The following is a 24,137-nucleotide window of genomic DNA, read 5'->3' as shown; positions in this document are numbered from 1 at the left end:
TGAAATTGCATGTTGGTATTTAAAACAATATTAATACTATATTTGATTCATTAGATCTCCAAAGGCACTTAAAGCGTTTCCATGTGTGCGCTGTTGGTTCTGGCGGGAGGTTCTTCACATGGTTTTATGTGGTTTCAGACAACATTTTAGCACATTCTTAAAATACCCACAAAAGCCTTTATGTAAAATCTCATAAAGGTGAACCACATAAAAATTATTTTTTTCCTGTTTCATGTCATTAGGATCAAAGTACAGTAGGTAAGAATAAATTTCCCAAAACCTTGTTTCGGTCCCTCTCTTAATTAATGTTTCATGCTCATAGCAAGGTCATAAAGTGGGTAATGGGGAAACTGTCTGTGCACACTGTAATGTTCTCAGTGACTGCCAGCTCATTTTGAGTGAATTCACTGATTCTGTATATGAAAAAGGATATATTATATATATATATATTTTTTAAGCTATCTGACTCTGAGAAGGGACAATTGCTGCTTCTCTCTGCCCTCTGATTCCCACTGGCTTAGGTTGGAGCTGAGGTTCACTGCAGGACTAGAATTCCCATTAACTGCATTAACCAAAATCCGTTTGTGAATTCCCCAGGGGATGTAAAAAGGGTGTTTGCTGGTTTGTTAGGTTGAAGTTGCCTGTTGGAAGCCTGGCTTTAGTGTGGCCGGGCTTTGCTTTCTCAGTGCTGTGTTATCAGTGGTTGGCAAGTGCCCCAGGACAGTGGGTCCTGAACTGCCTGGGCTGGGCTTGGCAAGGAGAGGCAGAGCCACCCATTAGAAATAAAAGGCTGTGGTGAGTTTATGGGAAATTATTTTCCCCTCCTGAGGTCAGCATTGGTTTGGGTAAAGGCTTGGTTGTCTGCAGTTACAGGAAATTTGGGCTCTTTGGTGACTCTGGCCTCTGGAAACAAGGTATTGAGCTGATCTGTGGGTGCAGAGAATGTGCTGGAAGTGTTGGAAGTGTCACTGGAGTTCACTTTTCTCCAGACTGCTGGCAAGGGAGAGGTTAGTGTGCTTTAATCCACGGTGCTTAGGGGTAATCCATGAACTCCAAATTGCAGTAAATTGCCTTTTAAGCACATTCCCAACTAGAAGGCTCAGGGTTAGGAAGGAGGGAAGCACAGAGGTGGGAAGGTTTGATAATTTTTTCATGTTGGCCGTGAGGGATGATTTCCTCTCTGGCAGAAGAGGAGTGAGTGGTCACTCCCAGGTGTGTGTGGCAATCAGAGGCAGAATTCAGACAGGTTAATCTGCCTGGGAGCTGACAGTCCTGGCAGCTCCTCATATCTTTGGATGATGAGATTTTGCCCTCCTGCAGGCAATGAAAAGCCTGACTATCAACATTTCGTGTTGTTGATGAAGTTTATGAAGTTTCCTCTCCTCTTTTCTCGTGATCCTTGTGTGCCATGGTCACCCCTGAGATGTGAGAGTTGTGTGCCATGAACGAGTATTTATTCTTCCCTTTTCCTTCATCCTCCTCATGGCTTTGGTAGCTTGAGAATGGAAGGGGTAAAATGCTGTGGGTTGCAATTCCAGTTTCCTAGAAGACAGAATTACTCCTTTCTTCCAACAGATGGATTGTTTACCATTTTTTTATGAAGTGCATTTTCCATCTGCACCAGAGTCACCCAGAGGGAGTGGGGCTCTACAGATTCCATTGCTTGGTTGGTTTTCTGACTGTACTTTCAGCAAAAGACACCTGAGATTGAGGCAGTCTGGCTTATTTTCTCTTGTTCCCCATACCTGATGCTGGAATAATAAAACCTCAATAGCATCTCTGCATTTCTGAGATCCCTGCTTTCAGTTCAGCTCCCTCTGCAGTAAATCAATGTCAGCTTCATGCAGACTTTTGAGGCAGCAACATAAAGTTACTAACTTGCTCCCTTTTGTCTTAATTAGTGAACTTTGCTGTAAAGAACTTCCAGGTTTTGCCAATAGCAAGGGAGAAGAGGGGAAAAAAAGACCAGATTGTAAAACAAAGCCTTACTCTCAGCCCACTTTGCAGCTCATGCTTTTACCAGCTGTTGTAGGTAATTGGAATCAGAGGAATTGTTTGCTCAAGTCCTGTAGAAATCTGTAAATAGCTCTGGTTCTCACCAGACCTTTATTCTCCTTCAGAGACATGTGCAGTTGTTTTGTAATTAAAGTCTCTGCATTATGAAGTGATTTGAACTGCTGTGTTTCTGGGTGTGTAACTGTGAGAGTGTGCTGTCTTGAAAGAAAAATCAAATCTGTGTTAGGACTTAGAAATTCTGCTTATTTAAGATTATTATTATAGATATCTGATTCTGGCTTGGGTCCTGCTTGTTTTTAACTTGCCTTTGTGTTGCATCCTGCAGGTATTTTGAAGGTGGAGTCTCCTCTGTCTACCTCTGGGATCTGGATCATGGCTTTGCTGGGGTGATCCTCATTAAGAAAGCTGGAGATGGATCAAAGAAGATTAAGGGATGCTGGGATTCCATCCACGTGGTGGAGGTTCAGGTACAGCCTCTGGGGCAGCTGATACACCCCAGTGAAAACAAAACCCAGTTAATTCCAGACAATTAAGGAGCACAGGTGTTCCACTGAACAATGCAATACTGTGTCAGGGCTGTAAACTTCTTTCCCTTGTTAATTTTTGAAAATGCCCCAAAGCAATTTGGATAGAGATAAGTCAGGGCTGTAATCAAAAAGAATCCCAGAAGAATTGAAAGTATGTTACTTTCTGTGCATGTGATCCTGAGATGTGGGGGTTTTTTTAACATAAAGAGCTACAGATAAATATCACTAATTGGGTAATAAAAACAAGGTATTAGGAGAGTGAATTGCTCCAACTAGATTTGCTTTGGAAAATTAGAGGAATGAGCACACTTAGAATTGTCTGTAAGAGACTGTGCTGCATGAATGGGGTTAGACTTACCTGGCCTGTTGCTTGTGGGGTGTGCCAGGCCAGCCCCATTTAGGTGCAGGAGGGATTTTAACCTGCCTCTGTCCCTTTTTGTTCCCTTGCACTTGCAGGAGAAGTCCAGTGGCCGCACTGCCCATTACAAGCTGACCTCCACAGTGATGCTGTGGCTGCAGACCAACAAAACTGGCTCTGGTACCATGAACCTGGGGGGGAGCCTCACCAGACAGGTAAGGCTGTGTCCTCAGGCCTGGGCAGCCCTGGCCTCACTCCAGCCAGCAGCCCCAGTCAGGCACAGAGCCTTGGTTTTGTGAGGTGTTGCATAAACATCTCTTCTCCTGCTGTTCCACAGCCCAGTGGAATGGTGAATGTGGTGTGTAATTAGCAGAGAGCCCCTTGAACTGGGCTTGACACACTGGGGCTTGCAATTAAAAATACAAAACATCCAGCAGGAGTTCAGACTTGCTTGTAAGTCTCAGTGTGTCTTTTGGTATTCTGAATTTTTATTCTTCCATGTGTGTTGCAGATATTTTTATCTGTAAGATTTGCCCACTTTCTCACTGGAAGATTCCAATAGGATTATAAAAATACATGATGACTTCTTTTCTTGCTCTCTTTTAAAAGCCAGCTAAACCACTGAGAACAAACCTGTATTTTGCACTGACAGTAAGATTTTTTTAAGGACATCAATTACATGGTATCTTCCTGTAGTGTTTTCTCCCTGTAGTACCAGAACACTGATTTTAAAAAATCTCCTGAAAAAATAAGATAAATCTGTCCTGAACATCTGGGGGTTTTGTGCCAGCATTAATGACTTTGACTGCTTCCTGAGAGCTGCTTTTCACCAGGAAGGTGCCAGGCTGGCAGATCTCAGCAGTGCTGCAGTCCCTGGCAGGCAGGATCTGCTGAGCTGGGCTGCCTTGGATGAGGCTGCTTCTGCCCCACCACCTGCCAGGGTCTTCTGCCTCCCTGCTGATGAGCTGGGCTTGCTTTGGGCTCTGGAAGTCAGTGACTCGAGGAGAGTAATAAACTGGAGGACAGGAGGCACATTGTAAGGTCATGAGTGACTGGAGAGATTGGCAGCAGCTGAAACTCCTTTATGAGCCTTCCCAGGGCAGACTGGGGCTTTCCATACAAAGGACAATGCAGACTCTGTTCAAAACCTCATGGTTCTGTACAGGTTTGAGCCAGGTGAAGCCAAGGAGGGTCTGGGATTGCAGAGAGGGACTGAAATTACTGGGTTAGTCTTGCACAGCTTGCCCCAGCCTGGGTGATTTTTCTTTCCATGTTGTTGACATTGAAGAAGCTGATGGAAAAGCAAGTGAAGGAAAAAGGCATCTGGAGACAGTTTTGAGCCTTTTATTTGACTCTTTTTGCAGTAATTACACCCGAGTTATGGTGACCCGGACAAATATTTAATCCCAGGCCTTGCTAATGCTGTAAATCAGAGCTGTGAAGTGCAGGCCAAGGGCTTGACTCTGGCCATGGCCTCTGGAGCACGGGCTGTGCCAAGGCAAACAAGGCCTGTGCAGAATGGGTGTCCTCAGTACACCTTGGCCTGAGTGCTGGGCCGTGTTTGGTTTGACTTTCCCTCTCAAAGCTTCAGTGGGGAGATCCATGCTTCTGTCATCATTTCAGCAGCAGAACATTGGATGCAGATGCTCTGCAGGAAGCCAGGGCCGGGTTCAGTGTCAGGAGCAGTGCAGCAGTGCTGGGGTGAGGATGCACAGCTCCTGCACAAACAGGAGCCTGGGGGCACAGCCCAGCCCGGGCTCTGCTGCCTGGGGATGGGACAGGACCCTGCAGACACTGCAGTCTCCACACTGCCTGCAGCTGTTCTGTGTGAGGAGGAGCAGTTTGTGCCCAGCTGAAATTTACCTGCAGCTGGACTAAACTCCTGAGTGCAGGGCTTGGACTTGGCTCTGAATCCAGTGTGCTGCATCACCCAAGCTCTACAAGTTTTAGTTCTCCTTTTTTGATCAGCCTTTTATGCAGCCTGCAGAAAATGAGCCACCAAGAGTTGTCTTTAGTTTCCTCTTCACTTTGACAGGTATCAGTAATGTTTTGAAAAAACTTTGTCCGTGGTAAATTTACACGGTTTTGGTCAACTCAGCATTTAAGCTTCTTGGCCACCTTTGATCCTAAAATGAGAGTAGCAGATGTCCTTGTGTTTGACAGGAAGCTTTTGAAGTGTTGGTCATAGCCTGGCTCACACCCTGATGGCACAGCAGCCTCTCAGTGCTTGGACAGGGAAGTCTGCTCAGAGCCATTCCTCCAAAACCAGCTTGGCCTCCTGGCTGCAAACAGGGCATTTGCTGAGTGCTGATGGGGGGATTAACTTGGTGGCCAGAGGAACAGCTCGGGGAGTGCCACGTGGTGGAGCTGAGCTTGGAGCTGCAATAAGGCTCTAGAAATAGCTGGTTTCTGCAGTCTCTTCCTGGAGGTGAGATTGTTGCCCTGCATCCCACACAACCAGGGGCTTTTGTTGCCTTTGTCAAGGCCATTTGGAAAAACTCTGCCCGTCTTGAATATCCCCAGGCTCGTTCCTGTAAGGCTCCCACTTGGGCTGTTCCTGAATGTTGCACTCAATTTTGGAGAAGGATTTTTCCCTCTCTCTTCAAGACACTGTGTTTGTTGCTGTGGCTGCCCCTGCATCCCTGGGGGTGTCCAAAGCCAGGCTGGATGGGGATTGGATCGGCCTGGGACATTGAAAGGTGTCCCTGCTCATGGCAGGGGTGGCACCTGATGGGCTTTGATCCTTCCAACCCAAACCCTTCCAGGGTTGTGGGATTCTCTTGGAGTGTTCCTACGGCTGCCTTGGGGCCATGTCCTGGTCCCTCCTGGGTAGAAGATACCCAGAGGTCACATCCCTGCCATGTGTCTGTTTTATTTATACACTGGGAGTTGACATCTCTCTTCCAGTGCCTTGAACTACTTTTCCTTGATTTCCCCAGTGCAGGTTTTTGTCTGCTACAATAAGAGTTGTCTCTGTTTCTGGGAAGAAACAAACATTTTACATTTGTGAGTGGACAGAGTCAGGAAAGGGGGAGGCATAGAGGATTCAGCCTGTTTTGGGAAGCTGAAAACTCCCCTTGGTGTAATTTCAATTTACTTGACCTGGTGCATTTTGGAATTTCAGGCTTTTGCTGTATCGGTTCAATTACAGAATTTCAGATTCTGTCCTGATCCAGTAGAGGAATGGGTGTTTCTGCACACACAGGAGCGTGCAGCACAAACCCCTGTGTGTTGTCACATCCACTCCTTTATACAATTTACCTGTAGGCACAACTGCTTCATGTGTGTGCAGGGATTGATTTACCTGGAGAGAGTGAGGTCAGTTCTTAGCCAGCTCCAGGCACCCAGGATCCATGGACTGTAGTTCTGGCCTGAAAACTTTGGGAGAGTTAAAGCTGAGGTGACATCTTCACACTGGAGCCTCATTCGCTCCTGGCTGCAGGGTGCCTCTGTGTGGCAGAGACTCTTCTTTGCCCAGGGGGTTTGGCTGGAATTTTTAGGAATAAATGTTGTTCTACATAAATACTGCCAAAGAGGACGCAGGGAGCAGGGCTTGCAGGGAAATGAAACGTGCCAGCAGCTTTTCAATTACCTTGCACGTTCTCTGGGGACTGCAGGTACCTCCCAGCCCTCCTGATTGAGGCCAGATGTTTGGCAGATGCTTTTCCCTGGCAGCTTTTGGGCTGCTGTCCCTCTGTGTGCCTTGGAATCACTTGTGTCGCTCGCACGGCTCCGGGCTTGGGCTGCTCTGAGCTTTCATTAGGCTGCACTTTTATTTAAGGTAAGAGCAGCTGTGGGATCCTGTTTCACTTGGTGCAAAGGAGATGCGACAGCTTCCCCTCTCCTGGCAAACAGTCAGCTCTGCACTTTGCTGGATGGGCTCCTGCAGCCCCTCCATGCAGGCAGCTCGAGCAGGTGCCTCCCGAGGCGTCCTCGTGCACAAAGAACCTGTGTGTGTTCCCTGGGCCAGGATGAGCCTGAGGAACTGACTTTGCTGAGGAAGAATTGGCTCCAAACCTATAGTTTATTTACATTGGGAGACGTGGGAAGGGGAGGATGTAAAGTCACGGGGAAGTGAGGCCTGAGATTTGGGATGAAAGGAGCACAGAAGATGGTTTTTGAACTTTGAACACTCTCTAGCGAGGGCAGAAGGTTTTGCAGAGCTGGATGAAGGCTGGACTGTGCAGACAGAGCAGTCCTGCCTGCAGGAAGAGCTGCCCTGGCATCTGCTGCTGCTCAGTGAAACCCCAGCAGAGCCATTCTCCGTTTATCATCCAGGGAAATCCCTGTGCTCAGCAATTTGGAGACTCGTCCATTTCCATCAAGGGCAGCTTTCATGGAAAAGCACATCCCACCGACTTCCAGATGTTGTAACTTTGTTTTTCTACCAGTGAGATCTTCTTGTGATCCTTGAGCTCCCCCTCAGCAGTTTCAGTGTCCTGGAGTCTCTTGAGTCACCAGCTGAGCAGTGTTTGGGTGCAGGGACAACAGGGATGTGCTGACAGGGGTTGTCCAGGGAATTATTTCTGCCTCACTTTTCCATCATGAGGGTGGGCAGGGCCCTGGCGCCTCTCAGGCTGCCCAGAGCAGCTGTGCCTGCCCTGGATCCCTGGCAGTGTCCCGGGCAGGTTAGACAGGGCTCAGAGCCACCTGGGGCAGGGGAAGGGGTCCCTGCCGTGGCAGGGGTGCAGTGGGATGGGCTTTGGGGTCCCCTGTGGATTGCCCGTGGTTTTGCCTGGACAGTTTGGCAAAGGGAATGGGAAGTTTGGTTACACTGGTGAGAGCGAATCTCTCTGGAGGGGTGGGCTCAGTTCTCAGCTGATTCCTACAAAGCTGCAAGCCCTGCAGAGATCACAGCCTCCACTTACCGCTTATACTTTGAAATAAGTGCTGGAGGGGCAGGCCAAATTTTGCCTTACTGATATCCAAATAATTCCACATATTTTCCACCTGGAGCCTTCAGCCTGCCTGTGGCTTTGGGAGCCCTTGGCACACATTGCTGTTTGTGTTTCATTAGAGGGATTTTCACTTTGCTCCGTGGCCAGAGCAGCTGTGGGTGTTGTTGGCTTTTCAGAGCAAAATGGAGGATGAGTTCCCTTCTACCTTCGCTGGTATTTTCAGACACTTTCACGACAAAACAAAGTGTTTGTCCAGCTTAAATGTCTCTCTTTATAGTATTCCTCCAAATAATGTTTACAGAAAGCCCAGACAGCTGCTTTGTTCCGTGCGGGAAACATCCCGAGTGAGCAGGCAGCCCTGGAGATGGCCCAGAGGAGTGAGCTTCCCTGTGAGTCACACTGCAGCAGATGGCTGGGGGAGCCAGGAGGGGAGCCAGGCCCTGGGTCTGCTGCAGGAGGGCTGAGACTGGGCTGGGACTGAGCTGGGACTGGGCTGGGACTGGGCTGGGACTGAGCTGGGACTGGGCTGAGACTGGGCTGGGACTGAGCTGAGACTGGGCTGAGACTGGGCTGGGACCGAGCTGGGACCGAGCTGGGACCGAGCTGGGACCGAGCTGGGACTGAGCTGGGACTGAGCTGGGACTGGGCTGGGACTGGGCTGGGACTGAGCTGGGACTGGGCTGGGACTGGGCTGGGACTGAGCTGGGACTGGGCTGAGACTGGGCTGGGACTGAGCTGAGACCGGGCTGGGACTGAGCTGGGACCGAGCTGGGACCGAGCTGGGACTGAGCTGGGACTGAGCTGGGACTGGGCTGGGACTGGGCTGGGACTGGGCTGGGACTGGGCTGAGACTGAGCTGGGACTGGGCTGGGACTGGGCTGGGACTGGGCTGGGACCGGGCTGGGACCGGGCTGGGACCGAGCTGGGACCGAGCTGGGACCGAGCTGGGACCGAGCTGGGACCGGGCTGGGACCGGGCTGGGACCGAGCTGGGACCGAGCTGGGACCGGGCTGGGACCGGGCTGGGACTGGGCTGAGACTGAGCTGGGACTGGGCTGGGACTGAGCTGGGACTGGGCTGGGACTGGGCTGGGACTGAGCTGGGACTGGGCTGGGACTGAGCTGGGACTGGGCTGGGACTGAGCTGGGACCGGGCTGGGACCGGGCTGGGACCGGGCTGGGACCGAGCTGGGACTGAGCTGGGACCGAGCTGGGACCGAGCTGGGACTGGGCTGGGACTGGGCTGGGACTGGGCTGGGACTGAGCTGGGACTGGGCTGGGACTGAGCTGGGACTGGGCTGGGACCGGGCTGGGACCGGGCTGGGACCGGGCTGGGACCGAGCTGGGACCGGGCTGGGACCGGGCTGGGACCGGGCTGGGACCGGGCTGGGACCGAGCTGGGACCGAGCTGGGACCGGGCTGGGACCGAGCTGGGACCGAGCTGGGACTGGGCTGGGACTGGGCTGGGACTGAGCTGGGACTGGGCTGGGACTGGGCTGGGACTGAGCTGGGACCGGGCTGGGACCGGGCTGGGACTGAGCTGGGACTGAGCTGGGACTGGGCTGGGACTGGGCTGAGACTGAGCTGGGACTGGGCTGGGACTGGGCTCACCCCGGGGTTTGGCTGAGCCCAGCAGGCAGGTGGGGAGTGACAGAGGGAGGATGAGCTGCTCCTGAACATCAGCCTGTAGAGGGAATTCCCCCTCAAAGCAAATGCAGCCCTTATTTGAGCAGCAGAAGTGCTGCTGCTTGAGCCTGAGCAGTGCCAGCCACCGGAAGGAACCTTTAAAAACCCCAACAACTCAACAAAACCCAACTGTTTGTAGGACATGGCTGATCTTGACTCTGCACTCCATTAAACAGCCTCTTGTAACATCTGGCTTTCCAGAGCACATAAAAATGTTTTCCTTCTGGCAGCAGTTTTTATGGAGATGTAATAATATACGGGTTTTAAAAAAAAAAAAAATCTATTTTCAGATTTTGCTTCTTAACCAGAGCTGGGCCTGTCCAGGTGTGGAGGAGGCACAGCAGGGAGCCTGTGGCAGTAACTGCCCCTCTGCCAGCTGCCCCACATTTGGGCAATTTGCTGATGGTTCCTAGCTCCCCATGGTGTGTGGATGTGTTTGTGTAGATCAGGTTTGCATTGTCCCTGCTCTGCAGCTGGACCCCTTCTCCAGGCAATGTCTCCATTCCATGTAAACAGTCTGAAGGCAAAATTAAACGTCCTGCTGCTCTTTCTCCCCCTCTTCCAGGTTATCTTTTGCCTTCGGGGGTCCGACTAAATTACACGCTTCCCCAAGCCTGTTACAGCCTTGGCTTATTAGAAGAAACCTGTAGCTGGCCCAGATTTTTAAACTCTGCCCTGAGGGAGGGATAGGAGCAGATGGATAAGAGAATTCAGTGGGATTAGTAAAACCCTTTGAAGACTGTTCTTCCCACTGCATTTGTCTCCCGGTGTTGTTTTCTTGCTGTCTCAGCAAATCTTGCTGAGGTTCCTGGGTCTGATGTTCGTTGTTCAACGCTTGGCTGTGTCTTGGCCACAGTTTTCCCCTCAGGAGCTGGGGAGGATGGACTTTGCTTAGCACACAGGCCGTGGAAGGCCGTGGGATGGGTGCTCCACCAGGCACGGCCAGGTGGAATCAAGTGAGAGCTGCAGCTGCAGCTCCCAGTTCTGATGTTGGGCTGGGAGATCTCAGCTGGTTCAGGAGCTGTGTCCTGTCCAGGTCCTGCACTGGGGCTTTGGTGTCGCTGCACTCCTGAGATGTTCCAGCTCTGAATTTCTCCTGCAAAGGACACTTGGCTGTTCTGTGGTGGGGAGGGAGTGGCTCTTGTGGGGCCTCTCTGCAGCTGGGGTTCTTTTCATTCCTGGCTTTTTATTCCACTACATCTTCGCTGCCAGCACGTGCCTGTGGTAGTGCTGGGAGCTTCTCAGCACGTTCTCCTGTGTTTGCACATGGGGGGAGTTGGTGACTCCCCCTCTCCCAGCCCTGCTGGACCCTGCCCTGCCCCCAGATTCCCTGTGATGGATGGATCTGTGCTTTCCTTTCCAGATGGAGAAGGATGAGACTGTGAGTGACTCCTCCCCACACATAGCCAATATCGGGCGCTTGGTAGAGGTGAGTGCAGCTTCTCCTGCCCACATTTGGTCCCATTCCTCAGAATCTGTTGCATTTTTCTTTAGAAAGAACTTACTGATTCCTGTTGTTGCTGGGTGTGTGGTCCTTCCACCTCCTTCCTTCCCTCCCAGCTGTCTGTGGGTACAAAGCCACCCTCTGCCCCTTGTCTCCTGCTCAGCACCGCAGTGAGTTCCTGGGAAATGGATGTTCCCTTCCTGAGCACAGTGAACAACTTCCTACCCTCAGATTTGCTTCTGCAGCCTCTTCTGGGGACAACTATTTCTAGTCAAGTTGCTGCACAGCACTGTCCCTTGGACTGGAAGTTCAGTGTGTCTGAAGTGCTCAGGAAACCCCCTGGAACTGGGTTTAGTGTTGGGTTTTGTGGCAGCTCAGTGCTGGAAGCTCAGCACAAGGGGTGGAGCTGCTCAGAAGGTGCAGCACCACTTTGCTGTTTCACTGCACTGTCCTGACTGAAGGTGTTCCAGATTTTCTTCATTGTTATAGCCAAGAAAGGAGGAAATTCTCAACTATGATGCATTTTTAGGGAACTGGGAAATTAAAGAATGGCAGCTACTTCTTTTTTGATCCCTTTTAAAAGTTGTTTGTTTGAGTGAAAGCAATGAAAAAGAAAAAGCTGCTTTGTTACAAGATCTCTCTCAGAGCTCTGTGGTGCAGCTGTATGAACAAGTCAAGAAGTCACAGTCAGCCCTGAGCACAGAGCTCGGGGCTGTGGGTTATCCTGTAGGACTGCCTGGGCTCCTGGAGCCCGGCCCGTGCCAGGGAGCTGCAGGGGAGGTCGGGGTGGTGCGTTTTCCTTCTGCGCAGAGCTGGAGAGGAGCTGCCCTCTCGTGGTGCAGAGAGCTCCCTAGCCTGGAGAGAGGCACTGGGAGGAGAGCAGGAACAAAGCCCCCGAGCTGGGATGGGAGCAGGGGCTGGCTCCCGGGGCTTTGCTGGGGTCTGAGGGCTGGCAGTGCTGCAGGGGCTGTGCTCAGAGAGGGCCTGGTGCTGCAGCATCCCTGCAGACAGCTGGGGGGACTGAAGAGCTGCTGTGCTGCTTTCTTTTCCAGGACATGGAAAACAAAATCAGAAGTACACTGAATGAGATTTATTTTGGAAAGACAAAGGACATCGTTAATGGGCTGAGGTAAGGGACCTGCAGTGCACGGGGGACCCTTTGCATCCCTGCAGTGCCACCCCAGCCTTGAGCTGCTTGGTTTTCCCCTCCCCGTGCTGTGGGACAATTTTTGTTGTGTGGAGTTCAGGGAACTCTTCTGCTGCAGAAATCTGAAGCAATGTTTTAATCCCTTGTTCCCTCACCAGGAGCAGCCCAACTAACACTTGTATTTTTGGATTATTTTTCATTCGTTTTATTCTTCACAGTCCCGCGAGCTGTACTTCAATTCTGTCTTCTCTTTCTACTGTCCTTAAAAATAGTCCCAGAATTAAGTCATGACATGAGTGGCTTGTGGTGTTCAGACTTTGTTTTAAATTCTTTCTTTCTCTCAACACCACTGGTCAAGATACAGTGTATGACAAGAGATTAAATTCCCTGTTCCTTTCTGTGGGGAAGCTCTGCTGTGCTGTTCAGCCCCTGCTCATTCCTGGACTGGAGCTGGACATGGATATCCCAAGCTGGTGATTCTTATGCTCACAGGGGAAATCACTGCGATGCCCAATCACTTCATTTTAGAGCACAGAGAGACCTCCCAGCACAGTGTGGTAATGTAGAATAACCAAAGGGCATAAATAAATGCTCTGCTCTTCCCTCACACGCTGAGATGTGGAAGAAGAGAGAAAAATGGATTTAATTAAATATTGGTGCTGCTGTGTGGGCTGAGGGAGCAGCAGGACCTGTGGGAGGGGTTCTGGGTTCTGCTGCTCTGGGTTCTGCCCCAAGCCCAGGTCAGAACAGCCTCAGTTTCCTGTGTGCCGAGCAGGGTTTGGCCAGGAAGCTTTTATTAACATCAGAGGGAATCTGTAATAGAGCATTTCTCTTGTGAACGTTGCCTCGAGCTGTTGTGGTTGAATCTCTGCTGTGTCTCCCCATCCCTCAGTCTGAGTCCTGCCCTGTGTGCAGCCCGTGATGGAACCTGGAGCACCTGGCTTCTCCAGCCTGTCCCTGCTCCTTCTCACCTGTGTGTGTCCCCTTCTCCTCCCTGGAGGTTCCCAGAGCCCCAGCTCTGTGTTACCAAGTTCTTCTGACTGTTCTTTTCCCTGTTTGCTCCCTGGTTTCCCACTGCTCTCTGTAGATCTATCGATGCTATTCCTGACAACCAAAAGTATAAGCAGTTGCAGAGGGAACTTTCTCAAGTGTTGACCCAGCGCCAGATCTACATCCAGCCTGATAACTAAACCAATCCAGGTACCCCTGCTGCCTGTGAGGTGTGAGCCAGCACTAAACCAGGACTCACCAGCCCAGCCCCTGCATGGTAACGGGAAGAACTAACCCCTAATCCACAGGGAGCAGCCAGCCCAGCCACCCGGGCTCTGGCTCAGTGCTCTGGTTCTTGTTTCCAGTGTTTTCTCCTCCCCTGTGGAAACCTCACGCTCGGAACTGGGGCAGGATTTACCACTTTGCACTCTGGCTTGGGAGCAGGAAAGGAGCACGTGGTCCTGTGCCTGGAGTGCTGTGGGATTGGGCTGATTCCATCCAGCAGCCCCAGGACTCTGTCCCTTGGGCACCAGCAGTTTTTTACACCTGTGGTACGCCACTTCCCTGAAGAAATTCCCTGTAATCCCAGTGAACTCCCTGCAGAGTGAAATCTTGGGAGTGTCACACTTTGGAAAAAAAAGATTCTGGTTCTTCCCATGACTTCAGAGTAAACATGTGCTCGCCACACACCTTCCCTGTGAGCCTGGTGGAGTTTGAGTATCCTTGGAGCTTGAGACACAGTCCTGCTCAAGCTCACTGGGACACGGCCAGCCTCCCCCTGCTCGTGCTCTGCACAGCCTCCAGAGGGATCTGCTGCTGTGCTCGTTTGCTCTGGAGCTCCGAGTGTCAGGGCAGTGACTAACCCTGAGCCACCTTAACCCTCCACTCCAGTTCCTAACGAGTTACAGATGTTGTTTCAAACACATTCAGCTGACGAAGGGGGAAACTCACTATTTGTTGATAGTGGCCGAGAACCACTTCTTCAGCCTATGACCAATGCAAATATAAATGTATATGTTTTTATTAAAGCAGCAGAAGTCTCCAGAGACAAGAGAATGGATATACTATTACAAAAATGGTTGGAAAATCACCACCTCAAAGAGCAGCCTTGTTTACAGGAGACAGCAACCAGGGAAAATGAGGTTGCTCTGAATCACAGAATCCCAGACTGGTTTGGGTTGGAAGGGCCCTTAAAGCTCATCCAGTTCCAACCCCCTGCCATGGGCAGGGAAATCTTCCACTATCCCAGGTGCTGTAAAGGCTGTGAAATGTGGTTTAGGTGGGGAGAAGTTCTGCCCAACTGGATCCTACCACTTCTCTGTGGTAGCCACTCTGGAAAACTTTGGTCCTGAATAGAACCCGTTCTATCAATTTATTTAAGAGGGGCCTTTTAAAAAGTGGAAATTTCTTATTTTCTTATTGAAATTGGAGGTTCCTCCACAGGCATCTCCCAGGGCAGCGATCCCAGGTGATCCCTGAAAGGTGGAGCTTCTCCTCTGTACTTTCAGGCAAAGGAAAGCCCTGCAATAACCTTGTGACAGTGTCTCTGTTCTTCTTCAGCTGCTTTGATCGCTCATTCCTCAGGGAAGGTACAAAAAAAGGCAAATTTGAGAGCAGAACCTCCGGCTGCTTTTCCCACCGGTGCAAAGGCTGGCGGGGGTTCCGAGGGGACCCTGGGTGAACAGTCCTGCAGAAGGGTCAGAGCTGCCCAGCCCGGCCCTTCTCTGGTGGGGTTGGGTTTTCTCTGGAGCTGGGGGCAGCGGGAGCTAACCCCCTTGGCTGTGGGGCGCCGGGCTTCTGCAGTCTGTAACCCTTGGGGCTCTCCCTGCGGCAGCCGGGGCTGAGCGGAGCTGCTGGGGAAGCCTTTGGTGCCAGTCCTTGCCAGAGTGAGTTTTGCTTTGTGTTCTCACTGAGTGGTCACTTCTGCTTCCCGGGCTCCAGCAGGCAGAGCTGCGCCCGGGCTCAGGGGCTTCTCCTTCCTCCTGCCTCCCAGGACTGCTCCCAGCCCTGCCCTGCCCTGCGCTGCCTCTGACCCCCCTTTCCTTCTTCCCCACAGGTCTGTGCAGACTTTTGCAGACAAATCAAAACAAGAAGCTCTTAAAAACGACCTGGTGGAGGCTTTGAAGAGGAAGCAGCAAAGTTAAAGTCCTGTCAGTGCTAACCAGCCATGCCATGCACTCGTTAGATTCCTTCCTAGAGAATCATCCCCGCCCTTTTCTGTTGGTCACGTCACGATTTGCATCCAATACTCTCCATGCAGCGCCATCCTCTCCCCATAATAAAGCTGTACAAACTTTTTCAGTCTCTTGAGGCCTACTTTGCACCACATTTTACTATTGAGACCTTAGGCTATATTTCTGTAGAAGTCCATGTATTACTTTTTTCTCCCCCCCCTTCCCACCCTCCCCCATTTATATCATCACCACAGATCATTGTTTGTCTTTTCCTCCCTCACCCCTCCTGCCTTTTGTTACATTGGTGTAAAAAATGTAAAACAAAAATTTATTAAATACTGTGGTGTGTGAAAGAGGAAGAACTGGAAAAACAAAAAAAAAAAAAAAAAGAAAAATAATCTATTCCACGTATGTTTGGGGGCTGGGCACAGGGGCTGGCTGGAGGGAGGGAGGGAAGAGAGGCTGTTCCTTGGGCTTGTACAATACTGAGTAACCCAGATGTGCAGGAGATGGTGATTTCAAGACCTGCTGAAAGTTCTGCTCTTCTATAGCCTGGTTCCAAGGCGCTTTTCTGTCGATTTTTATGGAATGCAAAAGGGGTTTTTGTTTTGATTTTTTGTTTTTTTTGTAAAGCTTAAATTGAATCTACATCTGATACTTGAGCCTCCATACTAAAAATGGAAAAAAAAGAAAAGAAAAAAAATACTAAAACAATAAAAACAACAAAAAAAAAAATCCCAGGAAGATGTTTGTGTGATCGTGTCCTCCTTGTTTCTCTTTCCTTCCTTGCAGGGTTACTTGGGGGTTTTTTGTCCACATCCAGAAATGTTTGTCTGGAAGGGGGTGTGATGTCCCTCTGCTCTTTGCCTTGTGTTACTCACTCTGTGGCCCTTGCAAGGTGCAGGACTGATGCTCCAGGCATCCAGCACACGGATATGCAGGTGTATCCAGGGGAGAAGGGTCTGCCCGGCTCTGCTGGCTGTGCTGAAGTAGCCTGGGGGCTCGCGTGTCCAGCCCTGGGCAGAGGGCTGTGCTGGGGTGGGTGGTTCCCTGCATCACCTGTGACCTTCCCCCAGCGTCCCCTCCTGAGCCCTTGGCGGGCAGAGGGACCTGGCCCAGCTTTGGGGTCCCTGCCTGCTGCACGCTGTGGTTGTACCAAACCTAATCCTGGGGAAGCACAGAAAGATCTGCTGGGCTCTTCCTGCCCCTGGCTCTGGGAACTGCCCCTCTGCAAGTGGGGACTGTTGGCATTAACACTGATTAATTAACGTGCTCCACTTTGGTTTTGTACCACGAGCTGTGCCCCAGCCAGACTCCCGCACGTGGCCAGAGCTCACCCAGAGCCTGCAGGGGCTCCTGTGGGACACGGGCTGGGAAAGGCTGGGAGCCCCCAGGGAACACTGGCATTTGGCTGTTGTCTCACAGGTCTGTCCCAACACAAACCTTTCCTGAAGCTGGAGATGTTTGTGTGAGCGCTGGAGCCTGGGGACGGGGAGACTCCTGGTGAGGTTTTCGGTTATCCTCTCCCTCAGGGGAGGTTGTTCCTGCTCAGCCTTTTCTGCTTTAACATTTGCCTCTGCGAAATCCTGAACATGGGGACAGGGCTGCAGCAGCGACGTGGAGGGATGGGAACCTCGGAGAGCCTCAGGAATTCCAGCCACCCCGAGGTGGCAGTGGGTGTGGAAGCTCTGGGTGCAGCTGCTCGCCTTGCTCCATGCTGCCCAGCCCAAGGAAAGGCAGAGTAAATCAGCTTTGTACCCAACGCGTGCTTCGGGTGCCCGTGTGGGGACAGACGTGTGACACTCCACATACAGAGATCTATCCATGCTCTCCTCCTCACAGCAGAGGTTCTTTGTCCAGATTTAGGATAAGTCAGTATGTTACAATTATTCGGTGTTGTGAGTGGCACAGAGGAGGGATTTGCTCATGATTTGGATTAAACCAGGATATGAATTGTTCTACAATTCCCAGGGAAAGACAGGACAGGAAAGGCTGCTGCTTCAGGATGAGGTGAGCAGCCCCTTTGCCTGTGAGTTTGGAGGGCAGAATTGTTAATTAATCCAGTAAAAACTCACTCACTTGGTGCAAGGGGCTCAGAGAGACTGAAAAACACATCTCCTTTCTGAAGACAGCTGGGTCAGGCCCAAGAACTGGCCCAGCTTGTGTTTCCAGGAGCCTGCTGCTGCAGCTTGGTGGGCACTGAGCAGTTGGAATCCCATTTAATGTGAGATCCATGGATTGGTGTCCTCAATGTGAGGACAAAGCAGAGTAACTTCCTTGGGAAGGACAAAGGGCAGGGACTGGCTGAGGAATCATAAATCAATGAGAATGGAGCTAAAGCCAAAAGGGACATGCTGGTATCAGGAAGGGAGCTGGAGAGGGGAAAGGGAAGCAAAATGAAGAGCTGATAGGAGCTGCAGGAAAAGGGAAGCTCTTGTTTTCACAAGGCCAAGCTGTGATAGTCTTTCCTGAAGGGTCTCCAAGCTTTGGTTGGTTTTCCTCATTTTCCCAGGGAGACTGAGCTGCTGATCCCCAGCAGGAAGAGCTCAGCCCAGGGGAGGGAGCCGGGCTACACCTCCCCTCTGTCCTGCTGGGGACACAGCTTTTCCCAGCCCAGCCCTGCTTCCTGTCCTTCCCTGCTCGAGGAGCGCTGTGCTGAGTGCAGGGCCCCAGAGGGGGATAAACTCAGCAGTGTTGCAGCAAACTCAGCAGTGCCAGCTGGGGATAAACTCAACAGGTTGAGGATAAATTAATCAGACTGAGGATAAATTCATCAGACAGAGGATAAATTTGTCAGGTTGAGGATAAATTTGTCAGGTTGAGGATAAATTCATCAAAGATAGAGGGCAGGAACTGAAAACCAGAGTGAGCAGAGAGGCAGCTCTTCTGCTGGGGAACAGCAATGGAGCAACTTCCCCAAGGAATCCATGCAATTAAAACATGGGTGAGGCAAAAAATGAGAAGTCAGAGAAATGGGACTGTGAGACTCATTAGGAAAGAGGCAGGAGCTGCCAAGTAAAGCAGCAAAATGAAACCAAGGGAGGCAGGTGGGGAAGGACATGTTTTATAGATGGGTGAGCCGTGCTAATTAAAATAGGTGTGGATGGAACACTTCGGTTCTGCTGCTCCTTCCCCACTGGATCCAGCCCTGTCTGTCTTCCAGAAGAAGCTGAGGGGGCAGTTGTGAGGTCACAGGGTGCTCATGTCTGTGGCAGGTCAGTCACCCTGTCCTCTCCCCACGTTTTTCAGCACCAAGGAAGTTCCAGATCGCCCTTGGCAGGTGCAGCAGTGACCAGGCTCAGCTGTGGGGCACCGGAGCAGCAAAGAGCAACTGAGGTATCCAAAAATTCCCTTTTGTCCTGAAAGCATCATTGGTATCAAAGAGGCACCAGGTGTCCCAGCAGCGTTCTCTGCCACCACCTTGGCAGCACAATGTGTCCCCCCTGGGCTTGGACCTCTTCTGCCAGGAGCCACCAGGATGGAGGGGCTGGTCTGCCCAGCCCTAACGCCACCTTCCTCACGTGCATCCTCCTCCTCCTCTCCCTGCAGGGCAGGTCCCTCTGTCAGCTCTCTGGGCTCTCATCCGGCTCCCCCAGCAGAGCACCCCTCTCCTCGAGCGTGCCAGGCCGGCCTTTCCGATAGGCCAGGAACTGGAAGGAGATCTGGGGAGAGGTCAAGGCTCTGCACACTCGCAGGGGGGATCCCGGGACGCACTGGGTGTCAGCACCCCGAGTTTGTGCCAGGAGAGATGGGAGGATAGGACAGGGAGCTGGACAGGGACAGGGAGCTCAGCGCACACCAGGGGCTGAGGCATTTCCCAGGCAGTGCAGCAGCACAGGTCTGCAGGGAGCAGCACCACCCCACCCTTCTGCCCAGCCCTGCCCGCTCCACTCCCTGCAAAGCCCTGCTGGCAGGATGGGGTCCCAGCCAAGGGAAAGGATACAACCACGTCGAGGGCCAGCACGCCCAGGCTGCCCACGAGCCAGGGCAGGTGGTGCAGGATGTAGTCACCTTGGCCCTGGCCTGGCTCCGGGTTCTTCAGGAGGACACTGAGGCCGTACAGGGAATTCCCCAGCATCACCAGGGCAAAGAGAGAGTAGGAGACCCCACTGGTGGATTTCCTCTTGTACTGGGAAAAGAGGAAGACAAGAGGAGCTTGGGCACAGCTCTCCTAAATCTATCTACAACGTGCTCATGCCCTCCCCCAGCATCAAAAAAGAGGTGACTCAATGCTGAGAGTCTTTTAGTTCCCCTTTGGCTTGTAAATTAGACTAAACGAAAGCCCCACCCTCAAAATATTGGTAGTTTAAAGGGAGAGGAGAAAAATAAATACAGAGAAATAGTCCCTTATGGAATGATCAGAGATGGCGCCTGGGACCTTTGAGCAGGAAATAGGAGAACCCCCGCGGAGAAAGGAGAACCCCAGGGAGAAAGGAGAACCCCAGGGGGAGAAAGGAGAACCCCCCCGGGGGAGAAAGAGACTCCCCAGCCCCTGGGAGTGACACGCGAGGAGCCCCGCGGTGCTCACTCACGTTGGTGCAGATCTGGGGCACTCGGGAGCACAGGTAGAGCACGGAGGAGATGGAACCGATGGTAAATCCAATGATTTCAGTCCTGGAGAAAGGCTGCAAGGCAGGGGCGGGGACAGCGACAGGGACAGCCCCGGTGCTCAGAGCCCCAGCACGGGCACACCCAGCCCCCCGTGTGCCCAGCTCCCCTCCTCTGACAGCCCGCTGACATTTACAAGGGATAATTACATGTCCCCTCGCCACAGGAGAACAGCCAGGGCAATCTGTTACATCGGGAATTGGGGTTATTTGCTTTGCTCAGAGAGGTCCTTTTCTATTGCCAGAGCAAAACTATTCTACAAATCAACTTCCAGTTTCAGCCAACTGAGTTACCTTGCTGCACTTTCTTGCTTGTTTGATTTTCAGTAATATATATAAATGTGGATAATTGGAAAAAGAAATAAAGGGGACAAGTCTTACAAATTTCTTGAACAGAGGAACCACATTTTCTGGAGACTGTCTATCCCAGGCAGCTACCTGAGATAAAATCTGTTTGCAGAGGTGTGGGAAATGTGAGGTTTGCTGACTCTTCAGCAGGCCCACAGAAGTGATTGAAATGTGAAGTGAAAACGCCCTGAAATGTCTGAAATCCTGCAGCAAACTGTTCCTGAATTTTGGAGGAATCTTTGGAAAAGTTCTCTTTCTAGTGCCATCTTCTGAGACTCTAACAGTCTCCTGGAGAACAATTTGGCCCTAAAATGGGAACAGCCCCTAACCCCAAAACACGTGGTGGGCTCCAGGGTGGTTTTTGGGATCACAGCACCCAGCAAGGCATCCCCACCCAGACCTCTATCCCATCTCCCAGATTTAGGAGCTGGCTCACCTTTGGTCCAAGCTCACCCCCAGGAGTTGACAGCAGAGACCTCCCTTTGAAAGTCCCTGGAGCCTCGGTGCTGGCACTGCCCAGGAGGGAGAGGCTGGACAGGGACCCCACCGAGAGGAACACAAAAGCTGCATTGATGGGAGCAGGGACTGCAGAGAGGCAGACAGAGCCTGATCAGGGAGAGCCCTGCAACCCCCACCAGCCCCAGCGCTGCCAGGACCTCCCCCTTATCTCACCAAGGGACTGAGCAACCTCTGAACTCCCCCTTATCTCACCAAGGGATGGGGCGGTGGCTGCTGCGGGTGACTGATGTGATTTATCTCCCAGTGATGGGCCCTGTTTGTACCTTATCAGGGAGGAAACTGCTCCTATCTCGGTTTCTTCAGGTTTAGGGCTCCACAGAATCATCCTCACTAGAAGATTTCACTGTCTTAAGTCACTCCCAAATCCCTGCCAGAGCAAACCCTGCTGTGGCTTATTTGTCAGTAGTAATTTATTATTTTTCAGTAATTTTTAGTGATTACATTCAGTAAGCAAGCTCTCCGGCTTAACAAAACCACGTATCTCATGTCAAATACCAACTGGCTAAAATCTTTACATGTCTTTACTAAGTTAAACAATCACCCCAGTCCCAAGGAGCCTGTTTGGGGTTCAGCAGTGCTGGAAAGGGGATTTTCTCCATTTTCTCTGTCTGTTTAAACTCTGCAAGACCTGCTCAGGTTCCCTTTTCACTCCAGTTGAACAGACAGGAACTTCCCTGTCAAGTTTTGGCCCCGAAACAGTGGGAAAACTTCCCCCTTTCCCTTCCAGCACTGCCCGAGTCAGGATTTCTGTGGTTCCCAGCTCTGAGGTGGAATCACCATGTAGCTGTGGGGGGTTTATTTGCTTCTGTGCCCCCTGAGGCTCATGGGGGGTTGTTTTCAGCCTGGACATCGTGGGGGCTTGGGGGTTGCAGGGCCTGCAGAAGCCCCAGGCCCAGCCTGGAGCTGTTTGTTGGCTTTGGCTCTCCTAGGGGCTCAAATTACCCAAGGAAAAAAAACAACCCAGCAAGCAGTAAGAGGCATCATCTACGAACTGTGCCTGGAATCTCCCCACTCCCAGAGTGCCCTGGAATCCCCCCGCTCTGCTCCCAGCGCCCAGGGGAGCAGAGGCCCCACCGTGCTTCAACTCACACGCTCTGCCCCCGTTCTTCACCCGGTAGTAGCAGTAGAGGGAGAGCATGGCCAGGTCTGCCAGCACGTAGTAAATGGCCGTGTACACCTGCGGGGAGGGGACGTGCTGGGGACACCCGCGGGGACCTGGGGGGCTGGGAGTGTCCCGGTGTCCCTGGGGGAGAGGGGAACGTCCCGGGGTGGAGAAGGGAACAGCCCCAGAGGGAGGAAGGGAGTAACTCAGAGGTGAAGAAGGGAGCATCCCTGGGAGAGAAGGGAAAACACCAAGAGGGGAAGGAGGGAGCATCCCTGGGAGAGAAGGGACCACACCCAGAGGGGAAAGGGGAGCAAGCCCAGAATGGGAGAGGGGAGCACTTCTAGGGGGCAAAGAGGGAGCATCCCAGGCAGTTTGGGTCTCCGGCTCCCAGTGTGGATAAAGCAGCTGCCAGCCCCCCCCTCCTCCCTGGAGCTGGGGTGTTTGAGAGCCGGCCCCGGTACCTGCAGGGGCAGCTGATCAGCCAGGAAGGAACCGATGAGGTTGAGGAGGTCTCCGCCCAGCCATCCCAGCAGGAAATAGATGGAGAGAGCCTGGTCCATGATGCCCGTTCTGCAGGCCTGGTAGAACTGCCTGCAGAGCATTGGGCAGGGGAACAAACATCACCTCTGCTGCTTCTGCGCTACCTGGGAGCCATCCCTAGGATTCCTGTGGATCCCAAAGCAGTCACGGGAGGAAAAGCAAGGCCACACGCTTCCCTGGCCCCAGGTAGAACTCCTGAGCCCCACCGGCGCTCACCGAGCGCCCTGTGGGAGGAGCAGGGAGGATGATCCCAGCTGCAGGATCCTCCCCTCTGGTTTCGAAAGAACAGTGACTCCTCACGTGCCCCTCTGCCACCCTTGTGTCAGCACTTCCAAGAACCCCAGGGCTCCGGGGGACATTCCTTCTGCAGTGTGACCTGTCCTGCCGGCCCGGCACGTCCCTGACGTGGGACATTCGGGCTGACAAGCACAGCAACGGCACCGCGGCCACCGCCGGGGCTCGGGGGCTGTGCTGCCGGCTGCCCTCAGCCGCAATCTGCCGAGCCCTCACTGCTTGTGCCGCGGGGATTTGCAAACTCCGGCACCTTGCGCTTGCCAGGTGTCTGCCATCCCCGGGAAGGGCAGCGCGGGACACGGGGGCGACACTCGGGCATTTGGGAGCGGCACTCAGGGATTTGGGAGCCATACCCAGGGATTTGGAAGCAGTCCCCAGGGGTTCGGGAGCGCACTCACGGGAAGGCGGCGGCGATGAAGCAGCCGATGGAGCCCAGCCCCAGGACGATGCTGGCGACATCCCTGCTGTCCTGGGCACACTCATTGAACACATCCATGATCCAGCGGGAGCCATTGGGACAATCAGAGAAATTCCCAGAGGGGAGACCCCTCCAGCGCCGCGCAGCCATGGAACCGCTGGGATAACGCTGGGGGAGAGCGAACAACACGGGGAAAATGTAATAACACTGGGGAACGAAAGATCTGTGGGAGGAACAGGTCCGGGGCTCCTCTGGGTACTGGCTCATGTTGGAAAAATGCATCGTTAGTGGATAATTCACCTTTACTGGGTTTGCTGCCAGCCGGGCACAAAGGAGAAACAGAAGAAATGAAAGAAGCAGAAATAAAGAAGAAAGAGAAGAGGAAAAAAGGAGGAAAAGAAGGGGGGAAGGGAAAAAATAAAAAAAGGAAAGAAAAAGAAAATTAAAAGAAAAAATAAAAGTAAAAAAGGAAAAGGAAGACAAAAAAAAAAAAAAAAAAGAAAAAACAAGAAGCAGAAGAAAATGAGAAGTGAAAAAAAAGTGTGGGGGAGAATAAATAAAAGAAGCCGAAATCAACCCAACCTGTCCTCGCAGCACCGGCACTCGCCTCTTCACCGACGCAGTTCGGAACTGTATTTTTCCTTGAAAACCTGCTCTTTTTGAAACTTGGGCTGTTTTTCTTTGCAAATCCACGACTCCTCAGACACCCGCCGGGTTTCCCTCGCCGCTGTCCCAAACGCTGCCCAGTTTCCTTTGCTGCTCTCGCAACCCCTGCCGGCTTTCCTTTAACGCTGTCCCAAACCCGGCGCCCTCCCCGGCCCTGCGGCTCCTCGGCCGCTTTCTCAGGAAGTTGCCGGACACCGGCAGTTTTTCCCAGCGTGAAATCAGCGAGCCTTTTCACGAAGTCGCTGCTATTCCCCTCGCGGGTTCCCTGCCTCTCCCCGCCGCTGTTTTCCCGAGCCCGGCGCGCCCGGGCCCGCCCGCCGTGTGAGGGGCCGGCCGCCGTGTGAGGGGCCGGCCGCCGTGTGAGGGGCCGGCCGCCGTGTGAGGGGCCGGCCGCCGTGTGAG

The 24,137-nt window shown here is 52.4% G+C and overlaps 2 protein-coding genes across 3 annotated transcripts in view; one reads left to right on the top strand and one right to left on the bottom strand.

Moving 5' to 3' along the window:
• Positions 1-15,982, top strand: part of CAPZB (capping actin protein of muscle Z-line subunit beta) — a 59,041-nt gene extending 43,059 nt beyond the window's left edge. Inside the window, exons 5-10 of one of the 2 annotated variants that reach the window (XM_038159482.1) lie at positions 2,342-2,483; positions 3,000-3,116; positions 10,847-10,912; positions 11,980-12,056; positions 13,162-13,274; positions 15,121-15,982. In XM_038159482.1, the coding sequence (XP_038015410.1) occupies positions 2,342-2,483; positions 3,000-3,116; positions 10,847-10,912; positions 11,980-12,056; positions 13,162-13,264 (505 nt within the window). In that variant the 3' untranslated portion in view covers positions 13,265-13,274; positions 15,121-15,982. The remainder of the gene's footprint in view (positions 1-2,341; positions 2,484-2,999; positions 3,117-10,846; positions 10,913-11,979; positions 12,057-13,161; positions 13,275-15,120) is intronic. The other variant, XM_038159483.1, reaches the window with a different exon arrangement.
• On the bottom strand, positions 15,374-24,119 carry SLC66A1 (solute carrier family 66 member 1). Its single transcript, XM_038159481.1, has 8 exons — positions 23,652-24,119; positions 23,050-23,237; positions 22,279-22,408; positions 21,802-21,889; positions 20,630-20,778; positions 19,771-19,863; positions 19,182-19,367; positions 15,374-18,900 (listed from the first exon to the last, which is right to left on the bottom strand). The coding sequence occupies exons 2-8, from the start codon at positions 23,217-23,219 to the stop codon at positions 18,802-18,804; spliced, it is 915 nt and encodes a 304-aa protein (XP_038015409.1). The 5' UTR covers positions 23,220-23,237; positions 23,652-24,119; the 3' UTR covers positions 15,374-18,801.
• Between the last annotated feature and the right edge of the window lie 18 nt (positions 24,120-24,137).

Source organism: Motacilla alba, chromosome 21, assembly GCF_015832195.1.
Source record: "Motacilla alba alba isolate MOTALB_02 chromosome 21, Motacilla_alba_V1.0_pri, whole genome shotgun sequence".
Lineage (NCBI taxonomy): Eukaryota > Metazoa > Chordata > Aves > Passeriformes > Motacillidae > Motacilla > Motacilla alba.
The sequence above is the reverse complement of the archived record's forward strand: the minus strand, read 5'-3'. Positions and strand labels throughout refer to the sequence as shown.

Coding starts and splice junctions, on each gene's coding strand:
- SLC66A1 (XM_038159481.1), bottom strand. CDS start 23,219: ATGGCTGCGCGGCGCTGGAGGGGTCTCCCCTCTGGGAATTTCTCTGAT. Junction 19,864..20,629: donor GGGGTGAGCTTGGACCAAAG/GTGAGCCAGCTC, acceptor CCTGCCTTGCAG/CCTTTCTCCAGGACTGAAAT. Junction 19,368..19,770: donor TGCCCCAGATCTGCACCAAC/GTGAGTGAGCAC, acceptor CTCTTTTCCCAG/TACAAGAGGAAATCCACCAG.